At 44.8% G+C, this 17,171-nt stretch overlaps 1 protein-coding gene across 1 annotated transcript; it reads right to left on the bottom strand.

Annotated features, from left to right (window-relative positions):
* Positions 1 to 446: 446 nt before the first annotated feature.
* Positions 447 to 16,376, bottom strand: micall2a (mical-like 2a; the record flags this gene model as incomplete). Its single annotated transcript, XM_080855787.1, has 19 exons — positions 447 to 556; positions 789 to 835; positions 996 to 1,110; positions 2,077 to 2,150; positions 2,574 to 2,676; positions 4,698 to 4,821; positions 5,027 to 5,088; positions 5,445 to 5,576; positions 5,679 to 5,813; positions 5,965 to 6,105; positions 6,324 to 6,535; positions 7,575 to 7,656; positions 8,143 to 8,477; positions 8,958 to 9,569; positions 9,751 to 9,881; positions 10,212 to 10,393; positions 11,485 to 11,626; positions 15,512 to 15,560; positions 16,234 to 16,376. 19 exons carry the CDS (start codon positions 16,374 to 16,376, stop codon positions 471 to 473), a joined length of 2,907 nt encoding a protein of 968 aa, XP_080711913.1. The 3' UTR covers positions 447 to 470.
* Between the last annotated feature and the right edge of the window lie 795 nt (positions 16,377 to 17,171).

Genomic DNA, 17,171 nt, shown 5'->3' with positions numbered 1-17,171 from the left:
TAGCTTTGTTTTGAAATTAAGAGATAGTACTGGCATTATTATGCTATTATTATTACATAGTTATTTTTACATGAAACTTTCATACCTTCATAAACCCAAATTAGTGCTGGAAAGTTATCAACTTAGTGCTCGAAAGAAAAGGGGTGAGTTGCCTTCATTTCCTTTTAAAGTGAAAGGTGAAAAAAGGAAGAAAAAAAAACAAAGTGAAAGATTTACTACTGCAGATTAAGACTAAACGTGAGAGAAAGTACAGATCAAAAACAAAAATCCAAACAAAACCCAAAGACTACGGTGATTCATTCAATAACCCAAGTGCTTTCCCGCTAAACTAAAAACACTGAAAACCAACATTTCATTGCAAGATATCTCAAAATCTCAGGCAACCACAGCCATACAGCACAGCAAAATAAAACAACCACTTACAGTCTGCCAACCGAGCACTACACCTTTAAACGTCGGTCTGCTGCTGATCAACCCTCGGCCACCACCCTCTTGCTCTTCCTCCTAAACAGTTTGGAGAAGGAGGATTGTCTTTTGCTCTTCGCCTTCTTCACACCTGAGAAGTGAACCACAGCAGAGAAGACATCACTCAGGGCGCTAAGCACACATGCCACTGCATTCACTGTAGCAAGCCACACGGTGAATATACACGCCACTGCATTCACTGTAGCAAGCCACGGGCTGAATATACATGTCACTGCATTCACTGTATCAAGCCACACGGTGAATATACCACATGTATGTGAAGGGGTTTTCTTCTAATAACCATCTAGAATAAAAAAGCCTACCAAGTTTTTGCATCATTTCATTCAACTGCTGGTCCTCCTCCTCTTCCCTTCAATGAGACACAGAGAGAGAGAGAGAGGGAGAGAGAGAGAGAACGAAGGATAGAGTGAGAGGAAGAGGTCAATATCGAGGCTCTGGCAGATATAAGACATTTTAAAGGTGAGCGTTCAGTGAGGCAGCGAGGAGGAGGGTAATGGCCGCTCACTCACCTCAGCCGGTCCTGATCCAGGCCCTCCACGATGGCGTTCCGGTCGTTTATGATCTCCAGGAGTCGCTCCATCAGCTCCGCCTGCTGCCTGCGCTCAGACGCGCTCTTCAGGCGTTCTAGTTCATGAGGCAGATGGGAAAAGGAACGCAAATAAAGACTTTTCTTTTTCTTTTTTTTTTTTTACCCAATGTCTACATGAAATCCTGTAGATGTTCGGCCGTGGTGCAAGAAACATTAAGAACACAATTAGAGCCACGTTGGTGGAACGACCTGCCTAGCACTACCAGAGCAGGGGCGTCCCTCTCTACCTTCAAGAAGCTCTTGAAGACCCAACTCTTCAGAGAGCACCTCCCTTCCTAACTGGCACCTTGGCTTAACTTGCAATTAACCAGTGACAGTCCCGCACTTCCTTTTCTTTGTATGTCGTTTTCTATTTCTTGAAAAAAAAAAAAAAAAAGCAGTATTTATTGTTACACCAGGTTTTATTGCTCTTAGCTTGATTGTTCTCTCCCTTGTACGTCACTTTGGACAAAAGTGTCTGCTATATGACTAAATGTAAATGTTAATGTAAATGTAAATGTAGAGTTATGGACTTATATCAGCCATCATTTTAGTATGCAATTACTGCAAACTGTATGTAAGGACCTGATCTAAGTGACTGACTGATGTAAGTGAGCATTCTCATGTTTTTTTTAAAACCGTTGACCAGAAGTTGACAAGGTCACGCACGGACCGTCTTGAAGTCCAACACAGTCTCAGGTTCTCCCAGCAAACAGGATCTCTTCCTCCTGACTGAGGTGTGAATGTTAGCCGGCTGCGTTACCCTACCTGGCTTGTCCAGCAGACACACACACACACACACACACACACACACACACACACACACACACACACACACACACACACACACACACACACACACACACACACACACACACACACACACACACACACACACACACACACACACACACACACACACACGGCTTGTCCAGCAGTCTTACACACAAACACATACACACACACACACTCCTGGCTTGTCCAGCAGTCTCACACACACACACACACACACACACACACACCTGGCTTGTCCAGCAGTCTCCGTAGCTCTCCTTCCACTCCAGGCTGCTGCTCCTCCAGGTCCTGAGTCCTCGCTCTGAAGAGATCGGTGGGAAGAAGAACCTCACTGATGAGCTCAAATGTCACCCGTGTGCAAAGACCATGCATCATACATGGCCACCTCAGAGGCACTAAATAAGTCTTTAAACTGATGCAGTTGGTGTCACTGCACCATATTATTTCATTGACATTTCTGGCCACACTTCACTGCTCTTAACATAGAACTCCTGTGGATAGATCTTAAACTATTACCTACTATGCAATGATTTCTGTGATGGTTGGTAACATTTTGCACGACCCTGCACATTTGGTCTTTAAAAAAAAAAAAAAAAAAAAACAGAAGCAGAGGCATTATGAATGCTGTGGGTGTGATGCAACGTACATGTAGACCAGCTCAGACTCCCTTCTCATGTAGCCCTGCTGTGTGTGTATGTGTGTGTGTGTGTGTGATGCAACGTACATGTAGACCAGCTCAGACTCCCTTCTCATGTAGCCCTGCTTCTTGCGAATGAGGTGGAACCAGTCCACCATCAACGGGTCCATAAGAATGTCCCCTTCTCCCTCTGGTTGAAAAACAAGGAAGTGAGCAGAAATCAGGCAAAAAGGAAAATCACCAGAACCAGAAAACAACAACAAAAACAGCAACAAAAATGTCTTTCACTGAAGAAACAATACACCAAAGACTATGCTTATAAATTGCTTACCCATCTCTATCCACACACACACACACACACACACACACACACACACAATTAATACATGTTATGTATTCTACAGAGTTGAAGGCATTTAGTTTTCCTTCTAAGTAAACCAGTTGCTATTGACCGAGTTAGCACAAGGGCCTGAAACACAGGAGGCGGCATCTAAAACATTGCGGATAACTAGTCTATTGAGACAAGCGACATGTTTTGTGATATTACACTCTCCATACCCCCTTGAGAAATTCTATCAGATTTCTTCCTTTTCTGAGGGCCACTTCTAGCTAACACATTGATGCTGTCCAGCGCAGAAGTGGTGCCACTGAATATTGCCTTGAGGTTAGAGTTGGATACACACACACACACACACACACACAGAGATGCAGGTGGGCCCTGTTAAATCCCACTGGCTGCGATGGCTGCGACAGGTGAACAGGGAGCCCAGAGATGATATTACTGTGCCAGCACCATGATGACCTTGAAACCAGCCAATCAGGTAACCTCACTCTCTTCCCCAACCCTCCCCTGTCTGCTCTCCCCTGGCCTTGGTGCAACGCATTTCTATCCCCCACACTATTCTCCCTCCATTCCTCCCTCTCACTCACCCCTTCTCTCACTCCTCTCACTCCTTCTCAATTCTTCCTCTCCACACCTGCCTGTCTCACATCTATGTCTCCCTCTCTCATTCCCTCGGTCCCCATCTCTCCACTCCCCTTCTCTCTCTCAATTCTTCCCCTCTCCCTCTATGTCTCACCTCTGTCTGTCTCAAGCGCTCCCTCTCTCCCTCTCTCCCTCTCTTACTCTCCATCTCCCCCCACCCGCCCCTTTCTCTCAACATTCCATCCTGCGCTCTCGTCCCTGAGGAGTGAGGGGGGGGGGGGGGGGGGGGGAATGAGAGGGGAGGGGAGCTTCCCTCAGTGCGGTCCGTGTTCCTCGCCTCATTTGGCCCTGACTGCTGGAAATGAGTCCCTTTTATTGGTCACATCCCTCCCCTTCAGGCAGCGGCGGAATTCCATCTCCCTGGTGGACCCGCTCGGCTAACAGGGTTGGAATGAGAGCACGGCTCCCTGAACTACACACAGACACACACACACACACACACACACACACACCGACCCACACACACACACGCCGGAGAAGGAAAGGGGGCAACTCCTTTTTAGTGGTGGCTGTATGGTACATACCAAAAAAAAAAAAAAAAAAAAAAAAAAAACCGTATCAAATCAAATGCTGGGGAAAAGAAAAGCCCTGGCAGTTTATTTTGGCAAGGAATGACCTAAAGAGAAAGCAGACGCGTCCTTCTGCCAGCTAGCTCTTGGACATAGGAGACTAGCTTCAGACCAATTAAACCACTCACAATTCTCCAGTTATATTGAGAACACATAAACCTGAAAGGCTACTTTAAACCATGAAAGGTCTAGGGCAACATCACACCAGGAAACCCCTCTGGAAACCAAAATGGTCCAAACCAAGTCCAACCATAAATAGAGCAATCTCTACTGTGCAGGGAGATCACCATTTCATTAAGAATGTGCCAAAGTGGGGGGCACTGTGGCGCAAGCAGTGGCGCAAGCAGTAGCCCTGACCGCATTCAGGCTTGATGCCCATGGAGGACACAGGTTCGAATCCGGCCTGATGTCATTTCTCCTGTCCACTCCCCACCTCTCATTTCCTGTCCAACTCTTCACTTCACTATCCATTAAAAGCAAAAAAAAAAGCCCAAAACTAAATCTTAAAAAAACTTAACAAAAATGTGCCAAAGCTGCCCACGAACATGGCAGACGATTATACTAATAATAATAATAATTCAATTTTCTATAGCGCTTTTCTAAATACTCAAAGACGCTTTTATCAAAGACGCGATTATGGCATCTTAAGGTCGTTACCTTCCTCACAGCTCCGGAGCCTTTTCTCCAGGTCCACCCCGTCCCTCTCCAACTCGTTGAGGCTCTCCTCGATCTCACTCAGCTCCTTCACAATCTCATCCATGGGAATGTGATGTGCTTTTGCCTACGATGTGGAAGAGAAACGCTCAAAATGTATTTTTTTTTACCCTGTAAGTAACGTACATGTCTGGGTGTCTGCCATGAAGAATCCATGACTGCAATGAAATCCATCCCTCATATTTACATTGCCATAGTATTATTGATAAAGTCTACATTTTCTTAAATCCTATTAATAATGAATGAAGTGACAGATTTCCCTGAGGACTTACTGGTGACCTCATTTTAGTGACAGAAGCCGTTTCCACTGATGAGTAATGTCCATTTCTGGAACCTAAGAGGGAAAAAGGCCAACATGCTCTTTAATGTCCCTATGTGACAGAAGTCTAGTTTATTAAAATCACAATAAAATAGTATGAAGCTAATTAGTATTAAGCAGGACTTAAATACATTTAGTCATTAAGCAGACACTTTTATCCAAAGCGACTTACAATGTTGTATACACATTTCTTATATTTACACTAATGTCATACTGCACATCAGGAGCAATTAGAGGTTCAGTGTCTTGGTCAAGGACAGGGAATCGAACTAGCTACCTTCTGATTACTAAACGACTTCTCTACCTCAGAGACTAAACGACTTCTCTACCTACTGTCGCCCCAATAAGCAGAGCAGTTGCATAAGGCTTACCCTGCTCAACAGGTGAGTCCTTTGGAGATAGAGCGCTGTGGTTGGTCGATTTACTCGGAGAAACAATGACAGTCACCGGAGCTATCCAATGAGGTGTAGGTCCAGTGGATGTGAAATCCCCCTTCTTAGATTCTGTTTTATAAGTTTCAAAACCAAACACATGCATTACATCCTCATTGACTTTACATGGAAATAGCCAGACACAGACAGACAAGAACTTCCGAAAGATCTTACCGGGCCCAGCCGAGCCCCGACGAGCCTGTTTGGGTGAAGAGGCTCTATGGGGTGGGTCACGGCCTGACACACACGGTGTTCGACAGAATGAGGCAGTCAATGAGACATTAGCACGGACACTTTCATTCTGTGAGCCTGTGGATTTAAGAATGATATTAAAGAGAATTTTGGCAGTTGACACAATGGTTTAATAAAAAAAAAAAAAAATTATAATAATAATGAAGTCTGCTAAAAAGCCAACATCCCAAATTTCATCTGCTTTAGCTCATCAAATTTTGAACATTACCGAGGGCAGCGGATCCACGTTGATGCGACTTTGGAGATGGATCTTTGACGCTGGGTGCACCACTGGCAGAGGAACTGCTGGAGAAAGCTGGAGTCCGATTGGAGGGTAAGTGAACAGGCGCCACAAAAGCTCTCTCAACACCTAACACGCAGAAATAACGAATAAAGCCGCCTGCACAGCTCATAAAGAATAACTTCTGTCGTCAAACTTGAGAACATGCACAATGACATTGCCACTCTGCGCACATTTATCCATCAGCCTAGTCAGCGAGTTACGCAAAAGCGTACGCGTAAGGCATGAGGCATAAGGCATAAGGCTCTTCAGAGGTGAGTAATCAAGCCATAGACATGCCAGATCACAAAAAATAAAGGCTTTACCGGAGCTCTGCCTCCAAGGCTGCTGGACCGAGGGAGATTTGTAACTGGTGTAGCCTGATGACGGAGGGCTGGTTGGATGTTGGACCGTCGGAGAGGTAGTTGAGTTCACATTGATGCATAGACTGGCCTTGTAGGTCGTAGCAGGCTTGTTCTCCACAGGGGTGAGTGGCAAGCCTTTAGAAGGTTCCGGAGTTCTGGAAGAAGCATTGTAGAGGAGTCAGTACGTTTACATGATGGCATAAACCCGATTTCGGCCAAAGCCTGACTGAGGTAAGTGGTCTGTTTTGATCTGGTCTGGTTTGATTGTTTATTCAATAGTGTAGAAGTAAAAACAGGATAAAGGAATCATTTCTATTTTTTATGAGAAGAAGTCTTTCTGTTGCTTCAGAGAACATCTACTACAAGTCTTGAGAGGACAATTGAGGCAAACTGACTTAGGAGTGATTCTCATTTTTCCCCTCTGTCACCTTCCAGTCCACTGTGTCCCAATCTCCTGCTCTCAAGGCTAAAGAAAGGCTACTGGAAATTACACGTCAGCTTCTCCTGTTCTCTTTGTTCCTTTCCTAAAAGCGTGGAAGGTGAAATGACGTTCCCCTCATCTCATTTTAACCTCTTCACAGAACTGAATAAATGATGTACAGACTTGTGAGAAAGACAAGTGGGATATACCCATATCCTATCCACCACCCACAATGCCTTGTGAACGCTCCATGGGAGAATGGCATCACATCTCGACATGGTTCATGTTTACCTTCGGAGTTTGAGTTTGGTGGAAGAGGATTCTCAGAAGACGGCTTCCTTAGGGGGTGGTGGTTGGCAGCATGGATGAGATGGGGGTGGTTGGGGGGGATATTATGGTATGGATATTGTGTGGCACTAGGCCAGGTCTCAGGCACAACACTCCCTGGGGGAGAGGACTGGGGAGAGGACTGGGGAGAGGATAGGGGAGAGGGCTAGTGGCTGCACTCTGAGCCAATCAAAGACTAAAGCGATGGGCGAGGCAGGAGACTTCAGACGGCTAGAGGAGGGAGAGAGGGATGGAGGGAGGGAGGGAGGGGGGGAGAAAAGAGAAAACCCGGCCCACCCGTCAGCGCTCACGCTCACACTCTCTGTATCATAGCAACTCTCACCCGGGTGACTTTCCCCTGCTTCCCCTTGAGTGTGTGTGTGTGTGTGTGTGTGTGCTCGTGGATTAGAGCGCATTAGGGATGAGCGGCGGCAGATCAAACTTACTTCAGGCTCGGCCCATTTGTAGAGAAGGGTTGGAGCTTTGATCGCCAGTCAGCAGAGCCTTCTGAACCAGCTAGGCGTCTCGCTGCAAGGGAGGGGAGGGAAAGGAGAGGCAGACAGACAGACAGACAGACAGAAATACACAAATAAAATACAGATTAAATATACTAAGAGCTCTATATAGCAAGCAGTGTGAGCACCATCACCTCTTTAGAGGCGCAAAGAAAAGCGGGGACCAAAAATACTTTTCATCAAAGAATAAAAAAAAAAATCTGAAGAATCAGCGAGGGAAAAAAAAAAAGAGAGAGAGAGAGAGAGAGAGAGAGAGAGAGAGAGAGAGAGAGAGAAAGAAAGAAAGAGAGAGAAAGAAAGAAAGAAAGAAAGAAAGAGAGAGAGACCCACTCTAGCACATTCAAAACAGGTTTTCTTTTCCTGCCTTTTCACCCTCCCAGGGCGACATTTCAATTTCAGGTTTAAGAAATGTTTACCGTAATACTTCATCATTGACCTTTCAAAGCAACATTCAATGAACTGCAATCTACAGCAAAGGTCATCTGCTGGAAAATCTGACCTTTGGCACTGGAGGCGAGCGCAGCAGACGCGGAGGAGGAGGTGGTGACGATGGTGATGGGACTGGGTCTGGGGGTGGATGTGGGGTGGGGAGCTCTCACAAGCTCTCGCTCTCTGATGGCCGCCAGCCAGAGGGATTCCTTGCTGTTGGAGTTGGAGGAGGAGGTGGTGGTGGAGGAGGAGGAGGAGGAGGAGGTGGTGCTGATGACAGGCGCGGGCGTGGGGGTGTGTGCGGGGGTGTGTGCGAGAGGCGCCCCCCCACCCCCTGCCGTGCCTTGGCTGCGTTTCTCCAGCCTCCAGCTGGGTACCCCGGCAGAGCGGAGCCCCTTCCCAGACCTGCACAGAGGCACACACACAGACACACACACACACACACACACACACACACAGACACACACAATGCTTATTCTATTAGGTTAACAATTTACACAATTAGCTCGCCGCCGCTCTTTGTGGCAGGCGGAGCCACGTCGGGTGATTTATGGTAATTGTCTGCTGTGTAATCAAATATGCTAATGAGGAAGTCTGGTGCCCCTTTTTAATTGATAAAATAAATAACTAGCAGCATAAAAACACACACACACACACACACACACACACAGAACTGAATACGTTAAATAATTCACCCTGGCACTAGAGGAGCTATTAGGATATTTACTCAGAAGCATATTATGGGAAATTAACAATGAGGTGGAGAGGATAGCCATACCTTCATTAATTTAAATGTTATTAAATATATATGTTTACACACACACACAATTGATTTGATGATGAACAAGACAATAATTTAGGTAACAAACCACTCAAAAGCCTCACCAATTACTATCTGCCCGGTTGCCAAATTGATACGCAGTGTTGTTGTTGTTGCAGTTCCCCTCTACCAGTTTCCTGGTGATCAGGTCCCGGGCGTGCTCCTTCTCCTCTGGTTTCGACGGCCCTGGAGCTGGCCGAGGGGCATGCGATCCTCTAGGAGCCTGAGCTGAGGACAGGGACGAGGACGAGGATGAGGACGCAGCCACCGCCGCCGTCGTTGGGGCTGGGGCTGGGGCTGGAGATGGGGCTGGGCTGGAGGACTGGAAGAACCGCTGTCTGGCTGCTTGGGTCCTCTGTGCTGAGGGGGTCCATGGCTGTGGCGCTGGGCTGGGGTCCACAGGGGGCCTGGGAGTGAGTTTCACTGGGGAGGTTAGCACCGAGGCGGAGGGCTGTGGGACTGGCTGGGTCCTGGTCTCCTTCTTAGCCGCCTGCTGCACCTCTGCTGCAGGAGGAGCAGGCGTGGGGGGGTTGACAGGGCCAGGGGTGGTGTTCTTCTGTGCAGACCTGGGGAGGGAGGACTTAGAGCCCTTCTGGTGGGCACTGCAGATGAAGGTTCCTGGGTCAGGTCCCGTCCTATACGCCCCCGCCAGGAGGGGATTAGAACACTCACTGCACCTAGGAGGAGGATGTGTATAGTTATGGCGCTATATAAATACAATTGAATTTAATTGATTGGTGGGATCAATTGGTGTGATATTGGTTGGAGAACACACTTTTGTATCAAAAACATGTACAAAGTTATATTTAGAGTAGCGGTAAACAAAATCAATATTTTGTTAATGAAGAGACATCTTACTTGAAGCAGCTCCTGTGGTATAGTTTCCCATCCACTAGGTGGCGCTGCACCAAATGCACATGGGTCTTGCAAACAGCGCATTTGCTATTGAGGGTGCCAGTTTTATTGGAGCTCTCGACTAATACTGCCTTCTGTGAGAGCCAGACAACAGTGGATAAAACCGGATTAGGCATTTCATAAAAGGCGACCTTTAGATGGCTAAGCATTGTAAAAAATACTGTCTAATTTCCCCCCTCTATTTATCATAAAACAACAATATAGTCTGTACCAGGTGAAGCACAAAACAAGCAGCATGGATCAAAAATGTAATTTTCTCTGTCTTCCCTGCAATGCCAATAAATCCTTATTTGCCATCCATGGCTTGGATGCTTGCGTATCCTTTGTTTATTCTAATAAGAGTCTAAAGCCATGCTTTGGCACTCCACTGCAGTGCCTCGTGGGTTTTACTCCCAGGCCAGTACCTGTTCGCCAGCCGGTTCCGATTTAAGCAAGGGTGGCGGTTTCTGGTTGAGAGGAGCCGGGGGACAGTTCTCCGTGGCTCTTTTGGGGCTGAATGTTTTGGCAACGACCGGAAGGTTCTTCTTCTCAGACGGCTCCTCCTTCGAGCTTCCAGCCGGCCTCTTAATACCTCCCACCCCTCCAACTGGACAGGGAGGAGAGAGAGAGAAAAGACAGAATTAATAAATGGATCAAGTGTTCTGGATCAAGTGTTCTGGATCAAGTGTTCTGGATCAAGTGCTCTGTGCTGTTTGCATATATGTGTACTGTTTACATGTATTAGAATCTCACTCATCTTAAATAAATAGTGACCCCATGTCTATGGTCAACATTTATGAAGACTACCTGCTTCCTCGGTCTAACTCAGGGGTTAAAAGTAAGAGCATAGTGCAAAGACAAATACAGGGATTCATTCACCCGAGTGTCTTACATGTTGGTGACAAGTTCACAGTTCATGGTAAATGTAGTGCATCGGACAGCACATCGGATGGTTCATTCCCATAATTTGATCTATAGGATGTCCTGATCATCTTCCATACTATGATGTTAAGGGGAAACACTGATACACTTTGTACATGATGTAGACCTGTAGGCCACTAAGTTTTAAACTTACAACTAGTGTGGCACAAATCAAAGGGCTTAATTCATAGGAGTCTCCACCCTAGAAAGCACTGTTGCCACTGGTATTCATGACAACTTTTATGCTTTTACCGAGCTATGCAACACCTACAATTATAAAGAATGCAATGCTGAAAACATTAGCTGGATTTGAATTTTTGCTATTTGAATAGGGAATCCTGAGTGGAGATGCTTGAAATGCGCTTGAACTGCGCATAAAATCTAAGTCGAAAAAGAAATTGATTCGCTAGAGGGGATGGATTAACTCCCGATTCACGTAGGGTATATAATACAACTAAGGTTGACGGAAAAGGGTTTATTCGCATCAAAACACATTTGTTGACATTTTATCACGAGTTTCCGTTAAAGTTGCCCTGACGACCTCAAGTTTTGAACCCAAAGCTGTTTACATCACCTCCCTTGTTTAGGAGTGTCCATTCTTAATTCACATAACACCTCGAACACAAATGTGCACAGATCCACATTCCTTTTAGCCAAATTTTTACTAAAGCGTTAAAAATATGCGAATGAATTGGACGGAAACCCGGCTCCTGTGTCAAAACAGTATTTTGCTGTTAGCAAAGTATCTGTGAAAGTGTAAACATAGCAGTATCCTACTAGGAGAGCGGCCATGGAAGTAGTTGTAGTACTGAGAGACGTAGGTGAGAATGCTGAGCCGGTCTGGGACGCTCAGAGCCACCATGTCCTCTGCGTCCAGAAGGGCGGGAATCCCCAGGTGCTCCTCCGCGACGTGAAAGGCCTGCACAGAAAAACAAGCCAGAGGAAAGATTTGAACGATACAGTATGTTATAATAATAATAATTCATTTTATTTGTAGTGCACTCTACATTCAAACAGAATCTCAGAGTGCTACATAGTTAAAACAGCTCATTACTAAAGCATAGTTTAAAGAATAATACATTTAAAAAAAAAGTATGAAATGTCTTTCTGAATAAAAATGTGAGTGAGTTTATGTGAGTTTTTGTTACAAATGTTTTTCAAAAAAGGATCTTAAATATAGACATGTATTCCAAAGAGCCATGCTACAAGTCATGTTCGCTGAACAGCCAGGGAGGCATTCCATATACATTTCTTTTCCTTCATCAGTGGGCCACAGCTCTTAACCATTTAGAAGATCAGAAAGTTACACAGATGGCAATTGGGCCTCCTGGATGTCAATCAAATCGGCTTCAATGGCCCGGCCTGGGTGAGGACTGAGGAGAGGGAGTGGAAGGAGGGGTGGAGAGGTGCACCTTCACATATCTGACTAATGCTAGCTTGATTCACTGTTTTTGTATTTGTATGGCTTTAACATTAGCCAAGGTACACAAAGAGAACACAGAGTTGTTATAGTAACAAGAGTCATGGGAAACGTAGCACCATATAGACCAGATGTGCAAACAAGAAGTTGCTTGGTTAAACCTGGAAAATTAAAAGTATGCATAGGCATACACATTACACGCTGTGCATTTCAAGTACTTAAGCGTCTAAACTGCAGGAAAGAACTTAAGAAATATAAATGTTAGAGAACATGTATGACTTCACGGAACTCTAAATCATTAAGTCAGTTTAAAATATGTATGAGGATCCCCAAAGACCTACCAGACAGACTGCATAAACATCAAGCTCTTGCTAGGCTGCAGAACTGCACCCATAACACATGAAGCCATTGACAGCCTCTACCCAAGCGCCAGAGAGCTGGGAAACGCTCTTGACCTTTCATTTAGACACAGCTTTAAATATTCCTCTGCAGGCGGGAGACACGTTTGATTGTTTTACAAGTGGCAGTGCAGCGCCTTGGCAAGACTGAATGGTCCTGTAAGTGTATAGTTACCCAATTAACTGTAAACACAGGCCAGACCCAACAAAAAAAAAAAAAAAAGAATTCCCAAAATAGAAAAAAAAAGTCCAGAGCGCAGCAATCTCTCTTGCCCCCACGCAGAGAGAGGTCTAGGCAGGCAGTGAATAATGAATAGCACACTTCCTGTGCACTCGCGAGTCTGGGAAAAAGAAAGAGGATGGAGCAGAGAGGAGGAGGAGGAGGAGGAGGAGGAGGAGCGGAGCATTGTTTCAGACCCGGCGTGGACAGCCTCATTAAAGTTTACTGTTCAGGCTCACAGGAAGGGCCACTCCTGTGTCGCAGCTGCAGACGGGAGGACAGGAAGGAGAGGCTGCCATCTCCAAAGTGTTGGCTGCTCGATTAGCAAGAGTGGCTGAGGGAGGGAGCGAGGGAGGGATGGAGAGACAGAGAGAGAGAGAGAGAGAGATAGATGATGGGAGAGAGGGGAATAGTGAGAGAGATAGGGGGGAGAGAGAGAGAGAGTGAGGGAGAGAGGGAGGGATGGAGGTGGGCTGCGCTGAATAGAATAAGGGGAACTGGCCATGAACTTCATAAAGTACGAAAACAAACAGGAGGGAGGGAGGGATGGCTGGATGGAGAGAGGGAGGGATGGAGGTGGGCTGCGTTGACTAGAATAAGGGAACTGGCCATGAACTTCATAAAATATGAAAACAAACAGGAAGCCAGGCGCTTGGAGCAGCAGGGGGAATGTACAGGTGACACTGTACTCGAGACACTTTAAGCAAACACAGGCCAAGGAGGCTAGCTGATGATAAATGCAGACCACCACAACACTGAGCGAGCACCGAGAGGCAGAAGTATACCCCCACCAGGCACGTATCTTTGCCCAGGTAATGGAGTGCAGTTGTAAATGAATCTAGATGGCACGGATCAGGTGTCGCCATCGTATGACAGTAAGCCTCATTCATAATGGATATCCCCAAGGGACTCGGAGTGGGTCGCGTTGCTGCTAACAGACACAGGGAGGCTGTAGTGCTGGCAAGCAGCAGTTTGAACACATTTATCCAAGTAAAGGGTAAGACTCAGTATGAGGGCTTTCAGCCTGACGGTCCAAGGAAGCAGAGCGAATAAAGAAAGTCTTCAATAATGGACTAGACCCAGCTGGACAGTCAGAGGTAGTCGATCACAAAAGGAGCTTACACACACTTCCTTGCAGGAAGCAAGGCGAGATTACAAAAAAAAGAAAAGAAAAAAAAGGCCACTGGGACAAACAGTGACCTACAGTAGAAAAACTTTGCTGCCTGTTGAAACGCAGGTCAAAGACGCACTCAAGTTTCATGAAACAATTAACGGACATCTCTTTTCAAGCCAATACTGTCTTCTGGAAAACATTCAACCAACTTCAAAGTCTGCACTCACCATATGTACCGCTACTGGGATCTCATTGTGCATTACAACAGCACAACACATGAAAATTAGTTCACCGAGACGTAGTTCTTTACTACTGCTGAAAGGCGAGAACGGAACAAAGGCGTGAACTTCTAAAACAATAGCTGAAAATTAATTGAATTGAGATGAATACATTGATTATAAGTTCTCCTCGCATGTTGATAAAACAAATGGGGCCCTTCACAAATTAAATTATTATCCCTACTAGGATAAAGACAGAATTAAATCAGTCCACAAAATGTTATCTTTGATGAAAATGGCTATATACGGCCTCCCTGCGGTTTCAAACAAAGTGTTTGAGCAACAACAACTTATTTTAGAACACCCTGACATTCATCACATGCAGCACACGAGTTAAACCTATCAGTGTCAGCCGTCTAAAATGCGTTTGAACATTTCCATTGGCCTATTTTCTCTTCAGAGGGACATTTCAAAAGAGGAAACATGAAAATAACTTGGGAATTGACTTTGTGCCAATTGACTTCACCAACGACTGGGCCCCACTTCAGACAATGCGCAGAAGGACCATGTCCTGTGGACAATGTGTGACTTGCTACTGGAAGGCACTTGATACATAGAGAGTGTTACAATAAACGGAATTTGAACATCAAAGATAGATAGAATTTGAACATCAAAGTAACTGATATATTTGGAAAACTATTGTTAACCACCAAGTTCTCTGTCAAATGATGTCCACTCCAACACAGAGAGTATGCAATTCATTTCTTTAAAAAAAAATCATATACACTATACAACTTCCTCAAATGGTGTTACTAAGATGGTGTCGATACAAAGCACAGATCATAAACCCTTCAAGTATTTAACCTTAAACGGATGGCAAGAAACTACATTTGTTTCAGGTGTCCACTCCAACAGAGTACACGCAGCTACAATATATGAAAACGTGCACATCTTGAGATGACACTTAATTTGTACCAAGTGAGTAGATATATATTGAATAAACTCCCTTGCAGTGGTCATAGCATAACCCAACACACTGGCAGATCAGTGCTATAGAAAATGTACTGAATTAAGTATGAGACAAAAGATGTGAACATTTTACCATGTATAAAGTATATTTTTTTATCCTTGATTCTTCAGACAATCAATCAAACACTAAAATATCCACTACAACTCTCATGTTTGACAGTGAATCAGAAACAACTCAATCAACATGTATTGAAAAACAAATTATAGATGTTCAACCATATCAACAAGTTTCAACAAATATACATTCAATTAAAAAAAAAGTTTAATTTTAAGCCTTTTTGAAACAACCTGCTATGAAACTACCCAAATTTGCAAGCTAGAGTACAGCATGTGTATAATTATAGGCCTGTTGATCAGTGAGGACAGGTGACTTTGTGAGAACACTATGTAGTCAGCAAAGCTTACCAGTTTGTTGTTCTCATACACATCCTCTTTTCGGAGGGAGTCATAGTTTCTGGAAAAGAAAACATAAACATGAGTCACTACCTTAAATCCAATACCTGCAAAGCTGTCTACTACCCAATGAATGACACAACATGGGTAGAAGACAGGCAAAAGGACAATGTTTTATAAACATCCCGAGTCTTGGATTTAAACCACCTTAGGAGAGAACATTGCAACCTTGTAACATTGTAACATGTTAACTCATTACTGCCATCGACTTGCAATATTCGTCCACTGTAGGCTGCCGTTAAATGTCCATTGCAAGCCAGTCTCGACTTTTTCCCCCGACAAAATACAAATGATTTGTTTGTAACCATCACTCTCTCGGTTTATCGTTACATTGGCTGTGGAAAAGTTAATTAGTCGCCTAGTGGTAGGCTACATTCTTACGTTTAAGCGAAAGAGAGGACAAGGCTCTTTAAACTAGGTTAGAGTTGCAGTTAGGCTACCCCGATTACGATGTGGGCTACACTAGGCACGTATGCGATAAAGCTCACACGACTTGGTGAACATCCTTCGCTGTCTCCAGGGACTGAAAAAGCGACAGCAGTCGACTGCAAGTATGTAACATTGTTAGTTAATTCAACGACAACTTTCCCCATCACAATCGCATATTTACTGACCAAACTTTGAACATCACCATCCGGTTTCACAATAACACATGGTCATAAAATAGTTCTTACATGAGATCCGGTCTGAATTTATGGATCAACGCACAGAACGCTAACCCATCTCTGAAAGATGTTGTCATGTTCTTAACGGCCACATCTCTGTAGCCATCACACTGGTTCTTGCACCACTGTTGCAGCGCCTTGATGGCAGCCATCCTCCCTCCGAGGTGCGGTGAAAACCACGGGCGAATAAGTTTACGAAGTTGAGGGACCCCAAACAAAGGCGGATGCAGCCTATCTGCTGCAACTCTTGTTTCGCCCTAGTTCGGGCAGCCAGTCACACTACAGCCAACGCGGGAAGTCCGGGAAGCTTGCAAAAAAAGAGCAAGGCTATGTCATTAACAGACGCACACAATTAATTAAAGGACTACCTGTAAAATGAAGTCGAGGCCACGCTAGTGGGAGGGACCTTAATTTATGGATTTTTTTCACTAGGTGATAAAGGTTGTCTCTCTGATATTGATACTTACGTTGACATAATATTTAAAGATTTAACGTAAAATGTAATTAAACAAAAACACTTAAACACCAAACCACTTTAATCACCAGCTGTTATTTTTCGTTAGCGCTGTGTGGAATCAAATTGAAGTTTATTACCGAAGAAAGGCTTACATTAGATGTTTAATGAATGTAGTCGGGAAAGGAAATTAAGGCGCAGGGCCTTTAATGAGCAATTTAATTATGTTGACAAAGGGTGCTAACAAGCGCTTTCGCTCTAATTTGCAGAGGTTTACAGCATGAGCAGACAGAAGTAGGGTAATGTGTTTAAAAAGAACAATGAACGCCTCTGTTGTGCTTGTTGATTCATTTTGGCAAACAACTAGGATCCTCGGAAATATCACAACGCCATCAGGTCAAGGCACTAAGCCAGGAGTGGACATAGTTTAAAATAGACTTGAAAATAAACTAATTCAATAGTGGTTAAACCAACTTAAAGTATAAGTTCACTC

The sequence above is a fragment of the Sprattus sprattus genome (genome assembly GCF_963457725.1).
Source record: "Sprattus sprattus genome assembly, chromosome: 18".
NCBI classification, from domain to species: Eukaryota; Metazoa; Chordata; class Actinopteri; order Clupeiformes; family Clupeidae; genus Sprattus; species Sprattus sprattus.
The sequence above is the reverse complement of the archived record's forward strand: the minus strand, read 5'-3'. Positions and strand labels throughout refer to the sequence as shown.